Here is a 22,542-nt window from a genome sequence, read left to right as displayed (position 1 = left end):
GAAAAGCAAAAACGCCCGTGTGTACGAGATTTTGGCGCACGTTAAAGATCCCCAGGTGGTCAAAATTAATCCGGAGCCCTCCACTACGGCGCGCCTCATCGCCTGCGTTGCGTCGGCGCATTAAACCCTACAATCAATCAAATTTGTCCTCTTTTAGCTTCCTTTTCATCGGAAGTATGTACAGTGGCGATCTCGCTTAGGGTAAACACGGGAGCACGTGGCCACCGGTACTATCAGTGCAGCCTACCTTGGGATGCGCGGAGCAGCACTCATGCGCTATGCGTGTCGAGCGAGGCTATGCTTTCAGCGCGCGCATCGCGTCATCGGAGGGTCTGAACGTCGTCTGCTAAGTTAATCTTGCCTGTAGCGGTGGAGCAATCGGCCGCTGTGTAAATTCGCCGAATCTGGAATTCGAAAGAAAAATGTTTCTAAGACAGCGGTTATTTGTTCGTTAGCTTGAATGCAATGAAATTAGATCGTCACATCTTAACTCGCCAGCCTCCTTCAAGCAAGCGTGGTAATAGATTATACTCATTGTAACAGTACCACATATTTTTTAATTGGTTACCCCTGAAATCGAAGGAACACATGCGCACAATGTTTATCAGAAATGAATTCAGAGCTTGAAGTTAGCTCGGGCACTACAACTTCGATATTCAATTTACGGTGGAGAAGCACTTAGTGATTTTTATTAGGCATGCTCATACAAGGATCGCGGATTCGATGTTCAGAGCGAGACGCCATTAGCAGACGATGTGCAACATAGCAGAAGATGAGCTGACGCTCCACAGACGCGATGCGCGCGCTGAAAGCAAATTCTAGCTTGACTTACACAGCGCATGCCTGATGCTTCGCGCAGCCCATTGTAGGCTGCTCTGGTAGTAGCGGTGGCCACCGGCTACCGTAGTTTACCCTAAACGAGCTCACCACTGTACTTAGAAGGCCAACCTAACGGCTTTTTTCTGCCGTCCTTTTTGGAACATGCTAACACGAGCATTAAAAAGATGCTGATCCATGCGAAAATTAAAAAAAAAGATACTATAAAGTTTTAAGAAACTACTTCTTATGCTCGACATGATTCCTTTTAACTATACGCATACATTTTATAGTTTGTAACGCTCGTCTGTTAATTATTTCTTGCTTATGTATACTGTTGTCCGGACTTCTGATCATCGGCCTCGAAGTATGCAGTCACTCAACGTTATAATTTGTTCATGTTTCTGTTCATGTATGTTGCAGTCTTTGATGCAGGTTTTTGGTAGTTTCTGGTTGTACTAATTTTATTTAAAAATCTTCCCACAGGATTTCGTACCTCGGTGGCCGGCACTGGGACTTTTTCTGTACAATATCGTTCGTAACGAGCACTCACGAAGCTGCAAAACTAACACACGCTCTGTCAGCTTGTTTATATTGCCACAAATAACTCCGAGTATTCCTGACTTTAAAACGGGCCCAGAAATCCGCACAATGTCTTCAAACGTCTCAGTATATTAAAACAAAAAAGCTCTTTGAAATGATAAAGTATCGTATTGTGTAACGAGAGCCCCGTCGACGAATAAAGTATACTGAAAACAGTTCAGTACTTTTAGAAGATTAAAGACGATGGGTACCATTCACTGAAGAATAGCGCCAAAAAAACTGACAGCAAAGATCAATGTTTTAGTACAGTAAGGACAGCAACACCACCATCTCTGGGAATGCGAGTGGAGTCGTCTTCACGAAGATAATTAGGAAGGCATTCAACTCAAACCGCAGTGTAGCGAACTGGCCGATTAAATTGACTCGCCCTTGAAAACCACTGCTGCTTCCATTACTTCATCATGGCGGCTTTATTCCAAATAGCGCCGGATTCGCCCAAGAACTTAAAGCCATGTCGTGACCTATGGACGCTGTTCGGTTGGCTCGGGCATGAAATGACGTCATTCTGTAAAGTTATTACGAAAGTTGCGGCAACAGTCTGAACCCAGCCTTAAGCCTACTTAGAAAAGCAACAGAGAAAAAGGAAGCCTCTCGACAAAGTTTTTAAAATAATGTGGCTTACGCCTTTGGCATAAGCTGAGCAGAAGCATGAAAAGTGTGTGACCTCGTCCTATTTGAGGCACGTGCCGGCAATTTGCACACCGTCGACGGGAATCAATAAAGACTTCGATGATTGCTTAATGTAACGTTTCATCTGCATCAGCCGACGAAGAGCGGCTCGTCATCATAAAAAGGCGGAGATAACGAAACTGCAATTTGAGTGGGGAGTACCCCGTTTAGGTGATTTAGAAAATTGCTGCACATCGCGAGGCATGATTTAAAAATCGAATTCGGAAACGTTTTTTAACGAAGGAACAAAGGACTTTTATATGCGCTTGATGTCGTTTATGTGCCTTCGCAACCAGTTTTCTTCTTGCACATTATTTGCTTGATAACTTTGAAAAAGTCCGTCTAGTATTCTAAAAAGGAAGATGAGGCCTATATCAGCCGGCAAACTCGGCAAATGTGTATAAATATCTGTATTTAGCGCGAAAACAGAAGCGTTGATTGCCTATAAGGTTTACGTTTTTTAATTATGGCAATGGCATTATCATAAACTAAAGTGGCCTCGGGTATTCTTACAATAGCTCAATTGAAGTCGACATGCGGATGGCTTCATTGATGCCTGTGATTTCAGCAAGAGCGCGCTTCGTGGTTCACATACATTTATTTTTTCATTTATTTAAAGATTCCCTACAGGCCCCATGGCAGGGGATTGAGTAAGGGGGCAACAAAGGTTCAGTGTCGCGACAGAATTGTACGATAACATCAAATTTCGAATGAACCAGAAACAAGGCAACAAATAACACGTTATGTGTCAGTAAAGAGCAAAACAAGATAACGCGCAAAATAAGGTCATTTGAAGTTGCTTATTGGAACATTGCAGGTGGGAAGAAACACAGATATGCGCAGTACAACTCAGTAGGAAACGTCTTGTACACACGCAGCAAAAATTTATCTATAGCAGAGGGTGCAAAGCAAATTGTTGTCGTTTTGAAAACTCAGGACTGTAAATGGCGATAAAATAACGGGATGTTATCTCGTACGTATAAGGACATTATACAGTACAAAAATGGAAGCAGTAATTGATATACTTCTGATATTCTCGTAAATACTGCGCTACACTGCACCTGTGATAACAGCGCTAGTGACACATCAGGCTGTCATTTTCGTTTGTTTGTCACACTGCAGAAGAAACAAGCCAGAAGTGTTTAAATTACGCGGCCGACACCTATACCACGTGATGGTCCCTGAAAAATTCCCGTGCTTTCACTTGTGTAGCACTACAGCTTCATCTTTCAAAGTTAGAGGGCGTGATTTATCAGGTATCGGCAGTTTGGCTGTTTCTGCACGGATCCGAAACCCAGCTGAAAAAGAATTTACTTTGTGTTTGGTAAAAACGAAGGAGATTCTAATAAAAAAAAGCTTTATGTGTATGAGGTAGGCGATTGCCGACGGTATCATATCGGCGAAAAATGTAAAAAATAACTGCGACGATAAAGACAACAACGATGAACGCCACAGCTTATTTTTAGTGTTGTAGGCCTCCACGGTACATGCCCGAGGTTTAACCACGCCTAAGGGCAAAACCTATTTTAATAAATGACCAAATATAGTAATCGCTGCGGGTGGCTGTTAATGCCAACCATATTCTCCATGACGATCTGTTCGCTTCTTTTATGGTAGCAGGCCCTGGCCATAATTATGCAAATTTTATGCGAATGGGGTATCCGAACTTCACAAAAAACTTTTCTAGTTCTGCGAATAAGCGTGATTTTCGTTCAATTTGGGGAACTTTATCTTGACACGTTAGAAATTATTGTCATTAGTTGTCCCGCACCACAGACGTTGCTAAATTATTTTTTCGCATTTAGTTTTTAATACGGAACAACTCAACGGATCATATAATGAAAAAAGCTGGCGTGAGCATCGGTGGCGGCATCACAGTAGGATATGGGAATGGACCTGAGGGTATTTGGACGTCATGCACATTCTTAGCCTTTATTCTCAGTCTAATGCAAAACAAAGTAATGTTTCCTTACTGCGACCTCTGACTCCTTTCTTAAACAAGAATAATTACCACCTAGCACATAAACTGTATCAGGAATATGGTCCCCTGCATAGAAGGCGACAGCAGGCGGGCGGCCAGAAAGGAAGGCTTAGGCCTGGATTTCGCTGATATTTGTTGCCGCTTACTGTATTCCTTGTTTCTTCTTGCAGGCTACCGTACCAGATGCTGGTAGGCGGTGTGTTCGCCATCAAGAGGGAGCATTTCCTCAGGGTGAACGGCTTCTCCAACCTCTACTGGGGATGGGGAGGCGAGGACGACGACATGGCCTACAGGCAAGGGAACGCCCACCCCCTTCCCTAGCGACACTTCCAGAACAGACGCGTTCTATACGGGCCGGTCTCTTGTCGCTGAGTTTTCCATCTAGGAGAAATCTGCGCAATAAGGGTGGACAGTAAATTATTATATGCTGGATGCACCCACGCTAGAAAAAAATGTGGAGATTGCCTTTTTCCTGCCGTCTCCATCCTTCGCCCGTCGTCTTCAAACGAACGTCTGTTTCTTGGGACATAACTACAAGCTTACCCAGAATCTTCTCCTACCAGCCGGAGATCACTTAGATAACATTGCTGACGATTTGCTCTCGTCCGAGCTTATTCAACTTTATCGTGCTCGATGGATTGTGTCACCACAGTCTTTTGGTTCATGTCATAAAAACTAAAAAAAAAAAGATAATGTTAGAAAACTGCAGTTTCTTAATTATTCCAGTTCAATTAATTTTAGCTGCAAATTAACGCTGAAACACGGAGTGCGCGTCCGCCTGGTTTGTTGTAGCATGTTTTAGCAGGATATAGGACTTAACGAGCTCATGGTGGAAGAGCTGCAAATTGAAGCTGTCTCGGCCTTTAGAAGTATCGTCCCCTTATCGACGTAAAATGTTTTTTTTTTAAGTTCTCCTTCACTTCCTGCCAAAACAAAAAGAAAATGCCAGAACATATTTTTTGTGACACCTTTCCCGTGCGTAGAGCACGATATAAAAATTAGTGAACGGCAGGACAGACACATTACGGTCTTGGAAGAGCGCAGAACCTGTGTGGACCCCTATTATTGAAATTTCAAAAGGAAAAGAACTATAACGTCGCCTTTTGTCATTATTGCCACCTAAGTGCTCAGTGCTGACGTTCAAGTCGTCAAGGTAGACGCGTTAGGCCTATTGACGAGGTAGGTGATTCCACCACCCCGATACGAAGGGTATAGCAAATAATTATCTTAATAATCATCATGTCGCTGTTCCTTTTATGTCCAAACTTGTTTGTTTTCTATTTGCCTGAAAAAAAAAAACTGTTTCCGTTTGTTTTGCTGCTGCGCAGGATCAAGCACAAAAACCTAAAGATCATTCGCCCACCAGCGTCTGTCGCCCGGTACACCATGATCAAGCATAACCAGCGCCCAGAATCGCCGAACAACATAAGGTAAACTAGAACAGTTCAGACGAAATGAAGTTCTTTTGCGAGTTTTAGGGATACTGGCTTCGTTCTGAAGTTTTCCGTCTCGACGGTGAAAATACAAAACAAATGGCGAAAATAAAAAAAAAATATGCTAAAATTATGAGAGTTCAAGGCTGTGCAGTCAGATTATCTGGTAGCTTCACACCTACGCCATTACAGGCATGGACGCAATTTTGTGGGGGGTCGAAGGGCACAGAAAGGCAATATTGTTGAAAACTGTGAAAAAAGACATATTTTTTGCCCCAAAATAATAGACGTTTCATTTACTTCACTTCATGTTTCTTTGAGAATTTCGGTCATTACGAATATGCAACAAGATGTTGAGCCAACATCTGAAGCTAGTTGAGGCCCACACAAAAGTTAAACAGCAGAGAAAACAAAATTGTTAGCAAGCAAGCGAATTTGTACAATAAGTAACGTACGCACGGTGTGCAAATGCATGGTGCGAATGCCCTTATAAGCCGCGAGTGGAAAGAAATAAAAACCAATATCAATCGATTCCAGTAAAAACAATATAGACACTTTTACACTTTTACGACGCGCTCAAGTTAATTAAAGAAAGGTGAAGGTTAAGCTGTGACTGGGGATCTGTTTTCCTTTACTTTTTGCCCCCTTTTCTAAATTTTTGGTGTTATTTTCTTAAGCGCGAATATATACCCGGTGTTCATTAGAATTCTTTAACCGACGGTTACGTTACCCGTGTGCTCGTCCCTTGTGCAACGTCAAGCGCCATTGAAGCTGAGATGCCGCACAGACTGGTGCCGATTGAAGCGTTATTGATCTTCAAAGTTTGTTCGCTATTTTTGCCATTCTGCGCTGGAAAGCGTGGATAGGCGCAAGAGAGATACAACGCAACAGATCCGCCACGGTTCGTAAAAGTTCCCTTCTTTAGCTCCGCTGAAAAGCATAATGCCAGCATCAGAACTCAGAGAAAACGATGCCACTCGTTGAAATGATAAAAAAATGCACGCATAGAACAGCTTGATGGAAAGGCGAACTTCGGAGCTTGCGGTGTAGAAGCAATTGTCAGGGCGGCACGCAGCGAAAAAAAGTCGCGCGGTAAAACTTTTCGCAGCCGTGCTCCTCCATCGACCGCAACGACAAAGAGTTCGCAACTTTGCACTGTCGGTGGCAGCTGGTGCCTTGAAGACGAAACACCCGCGAAGAAGCGCCTTTTTAGCATGCGAGATGCGAGGATAACTTTTGAAATCCACTCTTCTTTTCCTTCCGCCGACGCACTTTTCGCCGCACGAAGTTGCCTTTTCATCGATCGGTGATGCGTTGATCCTGGTTGATCCTGGTAGGCTGGCAATCCTCCTACGCTATAGTCGATCACTGACGCGCGCTTTGCGAATGCATCCGGATTTGGGTAAGATTCGGGAAGGTGTGTACGAATAACGTGTTTTTAACACGAAAGGGTTTTATTCCAGAATGCACAAACATTTCGCCGACGTCATATCCGCCACGGAAATGACGCCAGTAGAACGAAGCAAGCGGCCTGTAAAGGGTGCACCGCTGCACATAGGGTCGTCTTGCGGGGAATCAACCTTTAGTACTAAAGAGTACGTTATACTTAGGGTTGTTCGTTTTGGGTTTTTATATTGTGTCTTATGCCGGGATACACCCCGATTTGACTGACGTCATATCCGTCACGGAAATGATGCCAGTACACCATTGTCGAAACGACCCGCCTGCTTGACGTCACTCGCCAAGCAAACCCACGAGACAGCCACCGACCCGCAAATCATGCTGATTTCGCTGCTGATTTCGCTGCACATTTCACTTTCGTGTTTTACCGATTCCCATGACAGAGGAATCAACCACAGTTTTTTGTAAATGTTGCAATTGTCTACTTTGCTATGGAACGGAACCCGTGGTGATAATCATCGGGCAAAGCTTAGGAAAGCAAAATAGTTCCATAACTCACCTGATGCAAGGATCATTCAAGCCAAGAGTGAAGCCTTGTACCCAAGATGGCGTATATCCAGCAGAGGTGCAGGGACATTGCGACCTTGTTACTACGCGGTAAAACAGTGTAACATCGCAGCTCATTTCCTAAAGCTAATACCAGCATCGTGGCGCCACCTCAAAACATTAAATGAAGACATAAGGTATTACAGTAATCTGTGTTGTGTCTCCTGTCTTCGTCTTTTGTCGAAGGTGCACTGTGTGTAAACTGCGGATTCAGACTGGGTTTCCTTACTCCGTTCTGATACAGCTGTGCAGTGAGAACGAAATCAAACGTGAAAATAACATCACCAATTTCAACAAACTCCTGTATTTCGTTTTTAAACCACAAATAATGGACTATCAGGTTCGTAATATAAGAGTGCAATCAATAAAATTTGAAAAATAAAATATTTGACCCTGGCCGTTATTTTTTCCAAACTGCGAGAAAAAAAGTTCGGGCGTGCAGGCGAATGTTTTTAAATCTCCATTTAAACGGTTGCGGAGTGCTCCTGCATTGGCGGAATTGTGAGTTGTGTCCCTTTCAAAGATGCCCATTTCACGTCCGTTTCAGTCGTGTTTTGTTGGACTTCCGAGGCCCCTGGTCAATGATAGGCAGAGAAACCGACACTTCGCCCTCCTTGTGTTGTGCACACCCGGTCGTCTTCTTTCAGGCAACCAGGGCTTGCTTGAAATTGACACTTTGAAACGGTCTTGAAATGAACAAAAGCGTGCTCTGTTTCCCTGGTGCAGTTTTTCGTCCTTGAGCATTTTTAAACAGTGAAGCCATTTATTAAATCGTTATTTTTCGTGTCAGCAGTTAAAAATACCAAGAAAACGCCGAGCACACGTGAGCGCGTGTTTTGTGGCGACCACCCGGCAGTTGAAAAAAAAATGCTGAGCGCTCGTGTGTGGGCTCCTCGCGGTGACCTCCCAGCGTTCCCGGCGCCCGTTTATCAAGACAAGCATACCCACTTAGGGAGATTGGCCAATACTGGCAAAAGAAAACTCCGACATTCACCGTAATCGTGACAACACTTGCCCGGAGCAAGGAAGACACGTCATAGTGTACGCCCCTCCGATGTGATGTCCGATGACTGTCACTTCCAAAAATATTTAGAGAGAGAGAGAGAGAGAGAGAGAGAGAGAGAGAGAGAGAGAGAGAGAGAGAGAGAGAGAGAGAGAGAGAGAGAGAGAGAGAGAGAGAGAGAGAGAGAGAGAGAGAGAGAGAGAGAGAGAGAGAGAGAGAGAGAGAGAACTTTTATTGATCTCAGGGGTTATTCAGGGGAGGGGTGGTGACCGAGGGAGGAAAATCACCGGTGGCTTTGGCAGCCTGAACGACAATGGCCTCTTGCACCTCCGAATCCGAGCTTCCCAATGCCCTCGCCCAGTGCTCGCCGTCTTAATATGGGGAGAATAGCTTGTGGGAGGGGGGCATGCCAGAGGAGGTAATATATGATTTGTATCGCCCCACAAGCGGGGCAGTGGGGGGAGAAGTACAGAGCGAGGTATATGCGGTGCAGGCGGGAGTGTCAAGAAAGGGTGCACTTTTGCATTAAGCGCTATAGGCATTCTTCCGCGTGAGAGAGCGCCGGGTGTGCAGGGGGCAGTAGACAGCGGGAGATGCGGTAATGAGACGTAATCTCGTGGGAGGGATCAAGGCTAAGACCCGCTCGGTAGGTGAGCTCTCAGCGGCTCTGTGTGCCACCTCGTTCCCTCCCACACTAGGGTCCACAGGGTGGGCTAGGGTCCACACTGGCTCGGGGGGGGGGGGGGGGGGCGAGTCAGGGGGTTTTTAAGAAGTATTTTGAGTGCCAGGAGAGAAATGCGACCCCAGGCGAAATTTCTAATGGCCGTCTTCGAATAGGAGATTATAATCGCAGGGGAAGGCCGGAGTTTTAAAGCAAGAGCAGTCGCGGAAGAAGTGCGGAGGGTGAGGTTAGTAAGTGGGGGACTGTTGGGACCGTTGATGATTGCGACCGCGTAGGCATCATAGTGCCTGTATCTAGCCGCGTCTACATAAACAGTTGCCGGATCGCTGCGTAAAGGCCCGTGCACGCTGCTCCCGGCGGGCTCGATTGTGCGTCGGGTGCATGTTACGGGGAATGGGCCGGACGACGAATAGGTCACGAAGATTGCTAGGGATGGGAAGAGAGGATTCTGTTGCGAAAGGGAAGTTGAATGAAAGTCGCCGGAGGAGAGATTGACCTTTTGTGGTGATTACAAGGCGGGCGTACTGACTAACAAGATGAGCTTCGACGAGCTTAGGTGCGGTGTTGTAGACGCCAAGCGATTCTACACGAGTGGTGGCAGTGCTCTGCGAAATTCTCAGCGCCGTCTTGTACACTTTAGACAGCCCACCTTTTGCAGTTCCTTAGAGGAAGGAAGGCAATAAGTACTGCGACTTATGCCGGAAGCCTGTATCAGCCGCATTTGCTTTGCCTCTTTGAACCCTTTGTGGCGGGGGGTGATGAAGCGGAGGAGGGTGATGGTCTGGTTGACTTGGGATGTGAGGTGCGCGAGGAATGTGGTGTTGGCACGTTTCTGTCGGATATTGAGGAAGATCACACCTATACCTATAATGATGAGTAAAGGTCGTTGCGGCAGCGAAGGAAATCGGCTTCAATATTGGACTGAAAGAGTCGTGATGGTCGTAAAGGCTGCGTACCGCTTCTCTATCTTCAAGTCTTAGGGGTTGGTGTGAGCTTCCTTCGTTTTTTATTTGTACTTTAGCTCCTTTTGTCTTCGCTGTTTCTCTAGGATGGCGCTTGTGCGGATGGCGTGGTACCGCATGAACCGGGACGGGCTGAGCACCGCCAAGTACCGGCTCGTGAGGAAGCAGGTGCTGCCCCTGTACACTCACCTGCTCGTGGACATCGGCCACAACCACAAGTGGCACTTCTCCGGATCCCAGAAGCTCATCATCAATCTATGACCGCCGGGCCGGCCGGGCTTTCCGGCCATCCGCCACTGCGCGCTGTAGTAGGGCCCCCCAAGGCTCTCCGCTCGCCCCTACGCTCGTGCCATCGCAGCTTTGCGCGCTCACCGCTGCTCACGCTTCCCCCGGTGGGCACTGAAGCCGCCTATGTAGCCCTAACATCCCACAAGTTTGACTCAATTTTCCGACATCGTTGCTTGTGAAGATTGTTATAGCATCCCGGAGGTGTCGACGAGGCCCTGCCTGAGAACTGACATGGGAAATCGTCTCGCTGATGTGGCAAGCTGCTCTACAAACCCAGCGAACGAATTGTTCCGCTTGTTCGAACTAAACGAGGTAGGGCTTATGGAGTTGTTTATCTTGTTTATAGTGAAGCTAAAATATGCTTGAATGTTTCAAACCATGTAATTTCGTTTGATCCAAACGTGTTCAGACCTTCTCAATGTTAAGGCATTTATTTGGTGAAATCGATGCTTGACAGGGCCTTCAAGCGCCACTATAGCAGATGCTCGCTTTTCTTGGTGCTGAAGTATTTTGCAGGGCATCGCTTAAAGACGATGGACAGAAAGGCACGCACGCTTCAGCGCCGACTAGCATTTTTTTTTTTTAGAGTGAAGTCCCCTACTATACTTCTCAGAGGTTTGACTTCTCGGGTCGGAATTCCCTGCGAAGGCGCGGCCTAAAAACGGCATGGCGTGACAGCTACTTACCACGCCTCCCATTTGAGGTTACGTAACAACCCTAACGGTTAACGGCCGTGCCAGTGTTCGTTAGCGGGAGCTAGAAACCAAACTGCGGCGTAGGTTTCCGTTCTCGGGCTTCCCACTCAATGGAGTAGCGATTTCTTTCTTCCTTGAGTGTGAGTGAGGGACTACAAGTATAGGTGGAACCATGGAAAAATGGACACTAAGGATATGCCTACAAAAAATCCGGAGAAATTAAGAGAATTATCTACTAATGCGTACCATTTTTATGCAACTTGCCTTGAGTGTGAGTTCTTTGCAGCCAAATATGGCTATGAGTACCGAAAGACGTTGAATTAGTTGACTCTTTTAAAGATTTCTTTTGCTTCTTTTCACCAATGATGCAAATATATACCATTATAGCGCTGAAGTACCTTTAATTCGCTAATTATGTTTTTTTTTTCGAAGATGCCAGGCGTACGGATAGTGGATCCGTTTACGCCATTTTTATACGTGTTTAGAATGTTCTTTTGCGGACTTTTTTGTTTATTATTCAGTATTGGGGGGAGATGTATAAGTTGGATGTTTTTGATATTGTCAGATAATTTTTGCGAGATTTCATTTTTTCTATTTTTTTATTTTCTGGTTTTTAGAATCTCTGTCCGACGAATCATCTCAAGTTGGGATATTATAACGATTCCAGATGTTACTATCGCCAAATATGCATTTTTGCCAAAATGCAGGACGTTACACAGTCCTGGATGGGGGGGCGGTACTCGGCAAAGAATTCTGCGTATTAAAACAAACAAGAAACTGGACAACGTGTGGATTCGTGACTGCGGTCAACATGAAATCAATTTAAATTAATCTATTTCTACCCACCGAATGTTTCATCTTGGAGAATTACAATTCATGCACAGATCGTATTTTCCCCCTCGGAAGCGGCTTGCCTGCGTGTATTTAGTCAAAGAGATAGTATCCTTCATTGCATTTTCTTCATGACTTCGAGCCCCAGCGTGTGCTTAATACAGCTACCTGGTGAACGAATTGTTTGATAGTTCGTTGATGCCTTCCGGCGGTCGTTCTTTTAGCGGTGCTCTATAAATGAGTTATAACTGCAAAACTAGTGGATAAATTAACGGTGAAAACCTTGCCCCAAAGGGACCATGCAGAAAAAATACAAGCTTGTTTTATTCGAAAGTTTTGGTGTTTTGTACTGCCCCCAGCGCTTGTCCGGCAGCAAGTGATGAGTTATTTACTGAGAAATTGAGCAATTTAAGTTAAAGTTTTGATTCTCCAGCGAAATCGTGGGTTTCGTGACGTCTGCCATGACATCGCAAAGAAGGGGCTTCAAGCGAAATTCAAATGCGTTGTTCGGTCTGCAGCGGACGGCAGAGCCTTGTTTACCGTCATTCCTCCTAGATGGCGCCACCGCTCCACATACTGCTCCGCATACTTCTCCGCACCGCTCTCCGCCTTTGCTTTGTTTTTGACCGTATTTGCCCCTGGCTTATTTTTGTTACGGTATGTAGTAATTGTGTCGTGAAACATGGGGTATGTTCTCAAGCAGGGTCATGTAAGACATCGTCGCTTACGGCAGTCGGCCAGTGTCATGTGAGAAAACCCCAAAGAACCACACTCCTGTGCAGCTAAGACAAGCATAGTGCGCGCAGTATCAACAGCAGCACGCACTGGTACTTCTATGTTTACTTGCACTTTCCGAGCTTCCATTGTTTACCCCACCATTCTTACTGCTATAAAATGATTATTAATTGCACTTAAGCGAAAATAGGTCGTTCTGCAAGCTGATAAGCCCTGCCTAACAACTAGCGTTCGCTTTTGCCGGCCTCAGCCAATCGTACGGCTGGGCATATGACGTCATAGGTTCCGTTGAGGAAAAAGAGCTAGTGGGTTGCATGGCCATTCCTTTTTTACTCATTATATAGCTTATTTGAGCGAAGTTGTTAAACATGGTGTAGGTATGATTCTGACGAGGCGCTCTTTCGAATCGAACCAAACTTGTGTATTGTCTGCATGGCCCCTTTAACACGGACGTCATTGCACAACTATGGCTATGGAGCCGTAAACGTTCGGCCTGTCAAAAACTAGATAATCAGAGAAGGAGAAAAAAAAATCTTGATTAAAACGCAACATAAAGCGTCGAGAATGTCCTGGGTCAGGTTCACCAACGCCAACTCGTTCGTCGGGTCTGATGTTCGCAATTTGAGCGGAGCTGCCACAAATAGAGGGAAATATGAATAAATGAGTTTATTGGAAGGGACAGGTCGAACCCCTTTTGTGGTGGGAAGGGAAGGATGAAAGGAAGACAAAATAATTGCAAGATGTAATAGGTGCATTATTTAGACACACAACATACCTTCTTGGTATTAGGAAAAATTACAGGTAATTTTCATTACGCTTATATCTAATACGGAGCTTCATGTCGCTGGCAAAATGCATCACCAACTCTTTAATACCGGCTGACTACTTTAAGTTAGTTATTCTATCAGTTATGTCCTTATTTGGTTAGTCAGTACGCAAGGATAAAAAAATCGACGTTGCTTCCACAGCTGTAAATATCTCGGTTTCGAAGGTGTACTGTCACAGCATTAATTTACATTTGGAAGGATAGCGTACTAAGCCTACATGGAAACGAGTATAGAGTTAAGCGACGATGAAAAGAAAAGAAAAGGCTTTTTATTATTTGCCTACGGGGTCACTAGCCCTTACTGGCGCTAACTTTCAGACGGCTTCTACGTTCACTCATGGTAGAATGAAAGCAAAGTGCTCGATAAACCGGTCAATTTCTCTCATCTCTTAGAATAGGTGAACGTTTTCAAGCTAATATTTTCAGCATTCAAGGTTACAGCTCCGGTACGTACAATATGGTGCAGTTTAATCATCTCTGTCTACGTCCAGCTCGTCTACGTAGGTATTATCGGGAGGATTGTGTCGCCTTTGCTAATTTCAGCTGGCTTTGACTGTTCAGGATGTCGCTGAGTGCCGTCTGTTTGTTGCTCGAATGTGTATGCATGATACTTTATAAGCATTGCGATGCCAGCCTGTTTATCGACGGTGAGTGTTCGAGTGGAATAATGCAACAAAGCACGCTTACCTAATGCATTTGAATATAACAACCGTGATCTCTCATGCTCACTAATAAGGATGTTCGTTGTTTGCTTTTTTTCGTACGCAATGTCTTGTGTGCCGTCGACGGCAATCTCGCACACCGTTATAGTCAATGCTAACGTGTCGTGAAACGGACCTCGTAACTTCAAAGCCGATCTTCGAATGCTGACCATGTGGGCTACAATGATATGAACGTCCGCTGATTGATACAAAGGGTGCAAGTTCGATTACAGCTGAAGGTCTATTTATTTTGCTTTTTAATGTATTGAAATCGTTGTTCTGGCCGATGAGATGTTTTTTTTTTTTAGTTTTCGAAAACTTTAGTGGCAGTCTTTGCTGGTTCAGTTATGTCTTTTGTTAGTTTTCGTACGTTTCAGTGAGTGTTATTGCTCGTTAGATTAGGCTAATTTAGGGAGAACCAAGCGCTTTCCTTTATTAGGTAAGGTTTTTTGTTTTCGGTCGTTTCAGTGAATGTCATGGCTCGGTAAGCTCGGCCACTTTCTAAAGAGAAAATAGCGGTTTTATTGGGTTAGTTGTATAGTTTTGGGACGCTTTAATGGATATTATTGTTCGATAGATTAGGCTTATTTAGGTAGAGCCAATTACCGCAATACAACTAGCGCAAGAAGCTGCAACCAGACGGAACTTGCAGCTCGTTTCGAACGGCGGCCTCGGACGGCACTGTAGATACGAAGTTATTGCAGAATTGCGGGGAATATTAAAGTAATTTTCTTGGCTGACATTTATAGTACAGAAGGCAAGGGAATGAGCCTAGAAAACATGCCGCTTCTAGACAAACAGAATATTGGCTGTTTCTGTCAAGGAGTAAGTGGCGCCATTTTATACGTTCTGAGTTGCTTCTTAACGTCAGTAAGAAACGGTGTCAACTTTTTTTTTTACTTTGTAATGCTTTTGGGGCACAGAAAAAACATCAAAAGGAAGGCTCCTCTAAGCTCTGCCAAGTAAATGTTACAATGTTATAATGTGTGTGCTTTACGTTTATGCGGCTGAACACAGCAAAATAGTTGAAACTATGTTTTCTGCGCTGTCAATCCTTAAGGTTCAAACCGCCATTTTTATTGTGGCGGAAAATTAAAAAAAAAGTTATACGAGAGGATTCTATGTCTTACGACGAAGTACAGACCTTGTAATTGCCCTTATATGTTCTGTGGCGCCAGAAATGTAATCAACTGTGAGCAACGTTCATGTGCTAACTCTTACTACTGTGATTTGTAGGAGCTTGTGGATGCCAGTGTATTCACGAGCCCATTCACAAATTGTTATTTTTTTACTGGCTACCAAGTTCGACGTGTTTAGAAGGTTACGTAGTCAATTTCTGGCCTTTAAGTTCAGGTCTTCGATATGAGGCCACCTTTAACGAGGTAACGTTGGTGAATAGTGCTTGCGGAGCTAAGGACGCCGCTTTGTGTTCTTAGCGTACCGGACACAGTTTTGTTCGCCAAGCTCAAGACAGAAGAAGCGCCGACGACTGGAGAGGAGAGCGACGTGCCCGTGAGCAATTAACGAAGAAAGCCAACTTCGTCTCCATGTTGTGTAACGCCATAGGACGCAATCACCGACCTACACAAACTGTGCTTCAAACAGTGCGCGAATCGTACTAGTTCGGGGTGCAAGACTCAAAACTGGACATCAGTGTGGTGGAACGAGTGTTGAACGTGCGAAGTATTTTTTCTTCCCCAGAAAATGCCTGATGCTGGTTGCTTGCTGCTGGGTCGCTTCATTGGACAAATACTCTCGCTTATCTAGTTTTCTTCGTTGTCTTAAGAATAAATCCGCAATGATGTTGAAGGCGTGTCCCGGAAGTTGCTTACTTTGTTTATGGAAGTGCAGCTGGCGGGATGATGTGGGAAAATGGCTTCACCGGCTAGAGCTCGTCCAAAGACGAAACAGTTTTCTCGACCTGACTTCTTCCCTCCCTTTTCCTATCTTGAGGTTGATGTTCGGATAAGCAAGGTCACCTAAGCCTGGGTTTAGCCCCATAGGCCTCATTTCGACCTCACCTCTCACCAAACCTCGCTGCTGCCTCTACCTCACCTGAACGTCCTTATTCATTAATAAAAAATTGCATTTAGTTCAAGATGGAAGGCTCTTCCGTGAGCATGAGGTTGTAGAAGAAACATAACTTGCGCAAGAGTGAGCAAACACGTTTGTGCAGCGCTCATGCACAGCTTCAGGTAAGTTTTCGTGCTGTTGTGACAATCCCCTACAAACAAAAACGAACTGAGAAGCGCTTTGTTTCAGACAATGAATGTCGCTTCGGTGAGAATACAAACTCCATGAGAGTTGTAAACTGCATGAATAGTTCCGGACGAAGTAAAAATGACTGCTCATATTTTAATTTTTTGTCATTGTTTTGAATTTTCTGTTTTTGTCACTTAGGGATTGCCTGCACCGCCTATAAGCCGGTATGGGTACTCAACGAAATCGCGTTAAAAATGATCACTGAAGAAAGAACAAACGGGGAATGCATGTTTTTATTTTTTGCTATCAATGGTTTCTGAAATAACACCTGTGTGCTTACGGGTTAAATTTGACTTGCGTTATTAGCTATGTTCGAGCACCAGTGGGATCGGTGACTGCGCCGGTGAGAACGCAGTCTTTAGCCCGATCCGCGGTTTTCTTGCAATCATAAAAATTAACTTTACAAATTTTCGTTTGTCAGAGATTGCGGTGCACATTAAATGAATCCGTAGCAATTTATTACTCCAACGCCCCATTGTCCAGGTCGCGCTCTCAGTACCAATGGCGTGTTCGCGCTATTTTAACATTTAACCCGCGTTTGTCGTGCTTTGTAGTCAACTGACAGACGTAGCGGGCATTTAATGCATACTTCCTATCCAACAGAGAAAACAAAGCTTTCTGTATGGTAGCAATGACGAAAAACGGGAAACATTCCTCCCTATGAGAGATACTGTACAGTCGTAAAAAAATGAATGTGATCATTAAAATATAAACCGAAACACACAAATAGCGCGATTTCTTTCCACACAGGTGAAACTGACGCATGGTTTAATTACAGTAACAAAGCTGAGAAAGGTGGCTTTACAAATATACCCATACTGCAGTCATTAATAGACTTCTACAAACAGAATTTTTATATTTTGTGTGTTTTGATTCATATTTTTGTGTTTGTGTTTCATTTGTCCATGACTGCACATGCGATAGTCCCGTCCAGCTCACAAGCTTCAAACATACTGCTCAGACGAAGGCCAACGCTTCCCTGCAAGCAATTAAAAATTCGTGGAAGCATGCACTCACGCGCGAGACTTGAATGGCGAAGCTGTTGTAGGTGAGCATGGCGGGACACGTAGTTAACTTTCAGTATCATTGTTTATTTTCATAGTTGCGGTGCTAGTAATCGTCGCCATATGCATAGATGAGGTCGTCGTCGTCTTCGCGGCGAGTGGTGGATGCAAAGTCATCCTCAGCATTTTAGACTTACACCAGCTCAACTGGCGAAGCTTGCACTAAGTTGCGCGAGGGTTGAACCATAGCGAAGCTGCAGTATTTCTTGATACGTGAGCACTGAGGGACACACCACCACGCATTTGTACGGGTTTGAAATTGTTTATTTGCATGTTCCGCTGTTGCTTTGCACTGTGCTAGTCGTAGTCGTTTGTCTTCTTCCTGATTGTCTTCTTCTCCCTGATGTCTCATATGCACCACTCATCAACGTAGTCACCCCCCATCTGGTGTAGCAAGCCTTGTCCCTAGCAGGGCTGACCTCACCAGTTCACATTAAAGAGCATTCTCTCTCTCTCTAGTCATCGTCATATGCATCGACATCACCCTGTTCCTTATGCCAAGCATTAAATGCGTGCTAGCGCTTGACGACAGCTCCGGAGAAATCGCAGCAGTGTACTTTTTTATAACCAGTTGTAGCCTAAAGTAATCCTACCGCAGGCAGATCAATGCTACCTGTGAATTCGACTGTTTGGCCACCAAGGATGGTATGTTGGTCGTTACCAACTCGAGGGTGTGAGACAAAATATTGAAAAATAAAGCTTCATTTAACGCTCCGTCACTCATTACACTGATCACTGGGATGCATTTTGTGATAGCATTACGGATAAGTGCGTCACTATGAATACGTTTTCGTTACAGCTGACCACCGTCCCCGTTCCGTCCACTCAGCAGCGGAATTTTCGAACAGATTATGTGATTACAAACTGAAAGGTGGTTAGACTACTTGTTGTGGTTTGGGGGGAAAAAAGGAAAGAAAGGGCATTGGGGATATTGTAGAGCCCACCAGGGAGCTTACCAGTAGACAACCCAAGGCGGAGGAGAGAGAGTAGAGGCCAGAGGGAAAGGGGGAGCATGAGGAGGGACTCGTCAAACTGGAGATTGAACTCATCTGAGGAGGCGCTCTTGAGCAGTAATGCCCTATCCCCAGAACAAGTAGCAGTAGCAGCACAGCAGTGGGTTAGGCTAGTCAGTGAAGCACGTATCCGAACAGAAAGCATCCCTGAAAACACAAAACAACAACAACAAAAAAAAAACACGAGGTATTAGCGCTGGGCAAACTGAATAGTGCGGGAACGGCCTTTTTTTCTGCATGTGCCATCAACGTTTTTAGTGCTGTGTTTTTTTTTTTTTTCATAACGGAATACGTAGTTCCTGCAAGATCGGGGGATTAAGACTTGCAAAAGGAGAGTGCGTGTCCTACGCTGACAGGTTTCTCTGCTCTATTTCTTATCATAATTTCGATCCAATAAAAAAAGGCGAAGTTGTCTCCTTCTTCCTCCTTCTCCTCCTGTCCGCTCTACGTGCCCTGAAAAACTATCATACAGGGCACCAAGGCGCTTGCTGAATTCGCTGTGATGACACGTTTGGATATGTTAAAGGTTGGGCGAAAAAAGGATGTCCAGAGCAAAACCTACATCTTGATGTTTTGCTTATTCGATGGCTGAAGGCAGCAAAAAAGAGCAGAAATTAGTCCTGTGGGAACTCGGTGCGGCGTAATTTAAAACCAAGGGTTGAGCCCGTGGAAACGCACTCGTAAAATAATACTCGCGCGTTCGATTTCCCGAAGCTACTCATATGAAATGATGGCGCACCCTGTATTGAAGGCTGACAGAGCAATTTAGACCATCTGGGGATCTTTACTTGCGTCGATATCTCCACACATGGAAGACTTCGTTTTCCATTTACATCAGGTTTTCTTGATGTAAATGGAAAACGAAAACTTCCATGCAGCCGGGTGCGGTGATCGAATCCGCATCCTTGGGGTGAACAACCAGTGGCTCAGCCACCGTGCAGCTTTTGAGGGTCGGACCTCTCAAGTATTTTCCCTCTTCAGGTGTGTGATCATTTTAAAGGAAAACTATGAAATGCAACAACTATGCATATTGTCACGAAGCCAAGGACGACGCAGTTGTTTGGAAAAGAAACAAGTTTATTGGAGCGAACTTGTGCTCCCCTAACAACTGAAAAGAATACAGAGGCGGCGAAGCAGCGGTCAACAAAGTGACGTACGTGCGTCGGCGAGCGTCGCAGAATCGAATGCTCAGGCGTCCGCACTGCAGGCCTTTTATCTTTCGGCGCGCGTGGTTCTCGAAACTTCGATTCACATCGAGAACATAGTAGATCCAAGAAGAATATTCTGGGCTGTTCACGTTAGATCGGAATGCTCTCCCTATCACAACAGATAACACATGCGGCACAGAAAGAAAGAATGGAACACGCGCTTCCCGTGGCGCAGAGATAACACAGACCGGCGCAGCCGGGCGGTAAAAGCAAAACACAAATAAACAAACCCAATGTATGGTTCATGGCAATATTTACCCGCCGCGGTGGCTCATGGCTAAGGCGCTGTGCTGCTGAGCACGAGGTAGCGGGCTCGATTCCCGGCCGCGGCGGCCGCTTTCCTCATGGAGGCGAAATGCAAGAACGCCCGTGTGTACGAGATTTCGGCGCACGTTAAAGATCCCCAGGTGGTCAAAATTAATCCGGAGCCCTCCACTACGGCACGCCTCATCGCCTGCGTTGCGTCGGCGCGTTAAACCATACAATCAATCAATCAATCAATCAATCAATCAATCAATCAATCAATCAATCAATCAATCAATCAATCAATCAATCAATCAATCAATCAATCAATCAATCAATCAATCAATCAACTACGCATATTTCGGGTGTTGGCCTTCGCTGTCACACAGTGCAGTAGTCTTGCGGCCCGATTGTAATTACATAGTCGCAGCGAGAAAAAAAGGGCAAAGCCGATGTTTCATATTGGTTGCACGCTTCCTAGAAAGTGAGAATTCGTTTGCTCAGCATTGCACTGTGCTCGCACTACCAGCAGTGCCATGGCTTTCAAACATTGGTGCGCACATCTTTTCTCATGTTGTGACGACGAAGAGAGTGACTGATCTAAAGGGGAAAGTGCGTAAGAAGTTGCAAAGCTGATGGTGCGTGAAAGACAAAAACCCCGAATGGCATTGACCGCGCATTAACTGCGGGTGACCGAACCGTTTCAGCGTGAACTGGGAACCGTTATTCAATTTTTTTCGGTTCAGTTCCGGTTCAGCGTGCTCAAAAAATGACGGTGCGGTTCCGGTGCAACACCCTGATATATATCGCCACCACTCTATCTACGCCCACTGCAGGGCAAAGGCCTCTCCCATTAATCTCCAATTACCCCGGTCCTGTGCCAACTGTAACCAATTTATCCCCGCAAACTTCTTGATCTCATCTTCCCATCTAACTTTCTGCCGCCCCCTGCAACGCTTGCCTTTTCTAGGGATCCACCCTGTTACCCTCAATGATCAGCGGTTATCTTGCTTCGCATTACATGCCCTGCCCACGTCCATTTCTTCTTCATAATTTCTACTAATATGTTCTTAACACGCATTTGTTCCCTGACCCACTCCGCTCTCTTCTTGTCCCTTAATGTTACACCTATCATCGTCCGTTCCATTGCTCGCTGAGCCGTCCTCAATTTAGATTGAACCCTCTTGGTGAGCCTCCAAGTGCCTGCCCCGTAGGTGAGTACCGGTAACATGCAGCTGTCATGCACTTTCTTCTTCAGCGATAATGGTAGGCGGCCATTCATTATCTGAGAATGACTGCCGTATGCACTCCTCCCCATTCTTATCCATCTAAGTATCTCTGCCTCATGGTTGGGATTCGGGTTCACAACTTGGCCTAAGTAGATATATTCGCTTACCACTTCCACTGCCTCGCCACCCATCTCAAACCGTTGGGCTTTCCCAAGGTTATTGATCATTACTTTAGTTTCTGTATATTCACTTTCAGGCCCACGGTTCTACTCTGTTTGTCCAGGGTGGAAAGCATGCTTTGCAGTTCGTCCCCTGAGTTAGTTAGCAAGGCGACGTCATCAGCAAATATGAGGTTACTGACGCATTGCCCGCCTCAGCCCCGCCGGTAGCGTATAGGTCATCGAACCAGACGCGTATTCTGGAGGCCGTGGTTTCGGATCCCACCCGGCGGGTACTTTTTCTCCACTTTTTTTTCTGTCTTTCAAAATTCTTAATCTATTTCAATGTCCTACCGCATTCTCCCCTTTGCTTTCCGAGGCATTCTTGACTGCCAACCCTTATTTCTGTCTTAAGTCAACGAGTCCCGCATTCCCATTCTGAGATATATATATATTGTGAGCACAGTCTGTCTTATTGGATATCGTGTCCTGCAGTGGTCAATCTCACCACAACCTGCACCATCCAGGAACACTCCCATTACCATCATCATCTCGCCGACGGGCGCGTTCGTTTTGGGCTCCATCTTGGCTGGTCTCTCACCAAAGCCAGTTGCACCATTGCCTTGCAATAAACGCTTCACCAGGACCCCTGGTCGACGTCTCTCAAGTGGTGGAGGTTGCCAACATCGATCTCTCGTACCTCGACCCCTTCCGGCACTTTCCTGGAGCTCCGTTCGGGTCGGCGACTTGCCACAATGACTACGGCTAACGCGACGACGGCTAGCACTCCAACCTCTTGCTGGACTGTCACATGCCGGCAGCGTGACCCCCCGTTTTTCACTGGACTCCCCGGAGACGACGTAGAAGACTGGCTTGACAGCTTCAACCGTGTGAGCGCCTTCAATCGATGGGACGACTCCTTCAAGCTCCAGAACGTGTCGTGGTCTCTGACCCAGGTGGCAGAAACTTGGTTTTACAACAACAAAGGAGATTTGACGGACTGGGATCGCTTTACATCTGAACTGCGTCGTATTTTTGGGACTGCCTCCAGACGTTCAGAAGCGGCCAAAAAGAAATTGCAAGACCGCATTCAACAACCAGGCGAGTCATATACGTCATACATTGAGGACGTT

The 22,542-nt window shown here is 45.5% G+C and overlaps 1 protein-coding gene across 2 annotated transcripts in view; it reads left to right on the top strand.

The window, feature by feature from the left end:
* LOC144152825 (beta-1,4-galactosyltransferase 2-like) overlaps window positions 1–16,041 on the top strand; it is a 106,847-nt gene extending 90,806 nt beyond the window's left edge. The window contains exons 4-7 of one of the 2 annotated variants that reach the window (XR_013319231.1): window positions 4,240–4,362; window positions 5,398–5,499; window positions 10,243–10,756; window positions 15,669–16,041. Coding sequence is in view for 1 of the 2 variants with exons in the window: in XM_077684306.1 (XP_077540432.1) it covers window positions 4,240–4,362; window positions 5,398–5,499; window positions 10,243–10,417 (400 nt within the window). In the remaining variant the exon portion in view is untranslated. Of the gene's footprint in view, window positions 1–4,239; window positions 4,363–5,397; window positions 5,500–10,242 lie in introns of both variants that reach the window. The other variant, XM_077684306.1, reaches the window with a different exon arrangement.
* The last annotated feature ends 6,501 nt before the right edge of the window (window positions 16,042–22,542 follow it).

Source organism: Haemaphysalis longicornis, unplaced genomic scaffold (genome assembly GCF_048455015.1).
Source record: "Haemaphysalis longicornis isolate Haplotype H1 unplaced genomic scaffold, Haemaphysalis longicornis Haplotype H1 scaffold_9, whole genome shotgun sequence".
Taxonomy (NCBI): Eukaryota; Metazoa; Arthropoda; class Arachnida; order Ixodida; family Ixodidae; genus Haemaphysalis; species Haemaphysalis longicornis.
This window is presented reverse-complemented; position numbering and strand designations above follow the sequence as displayed.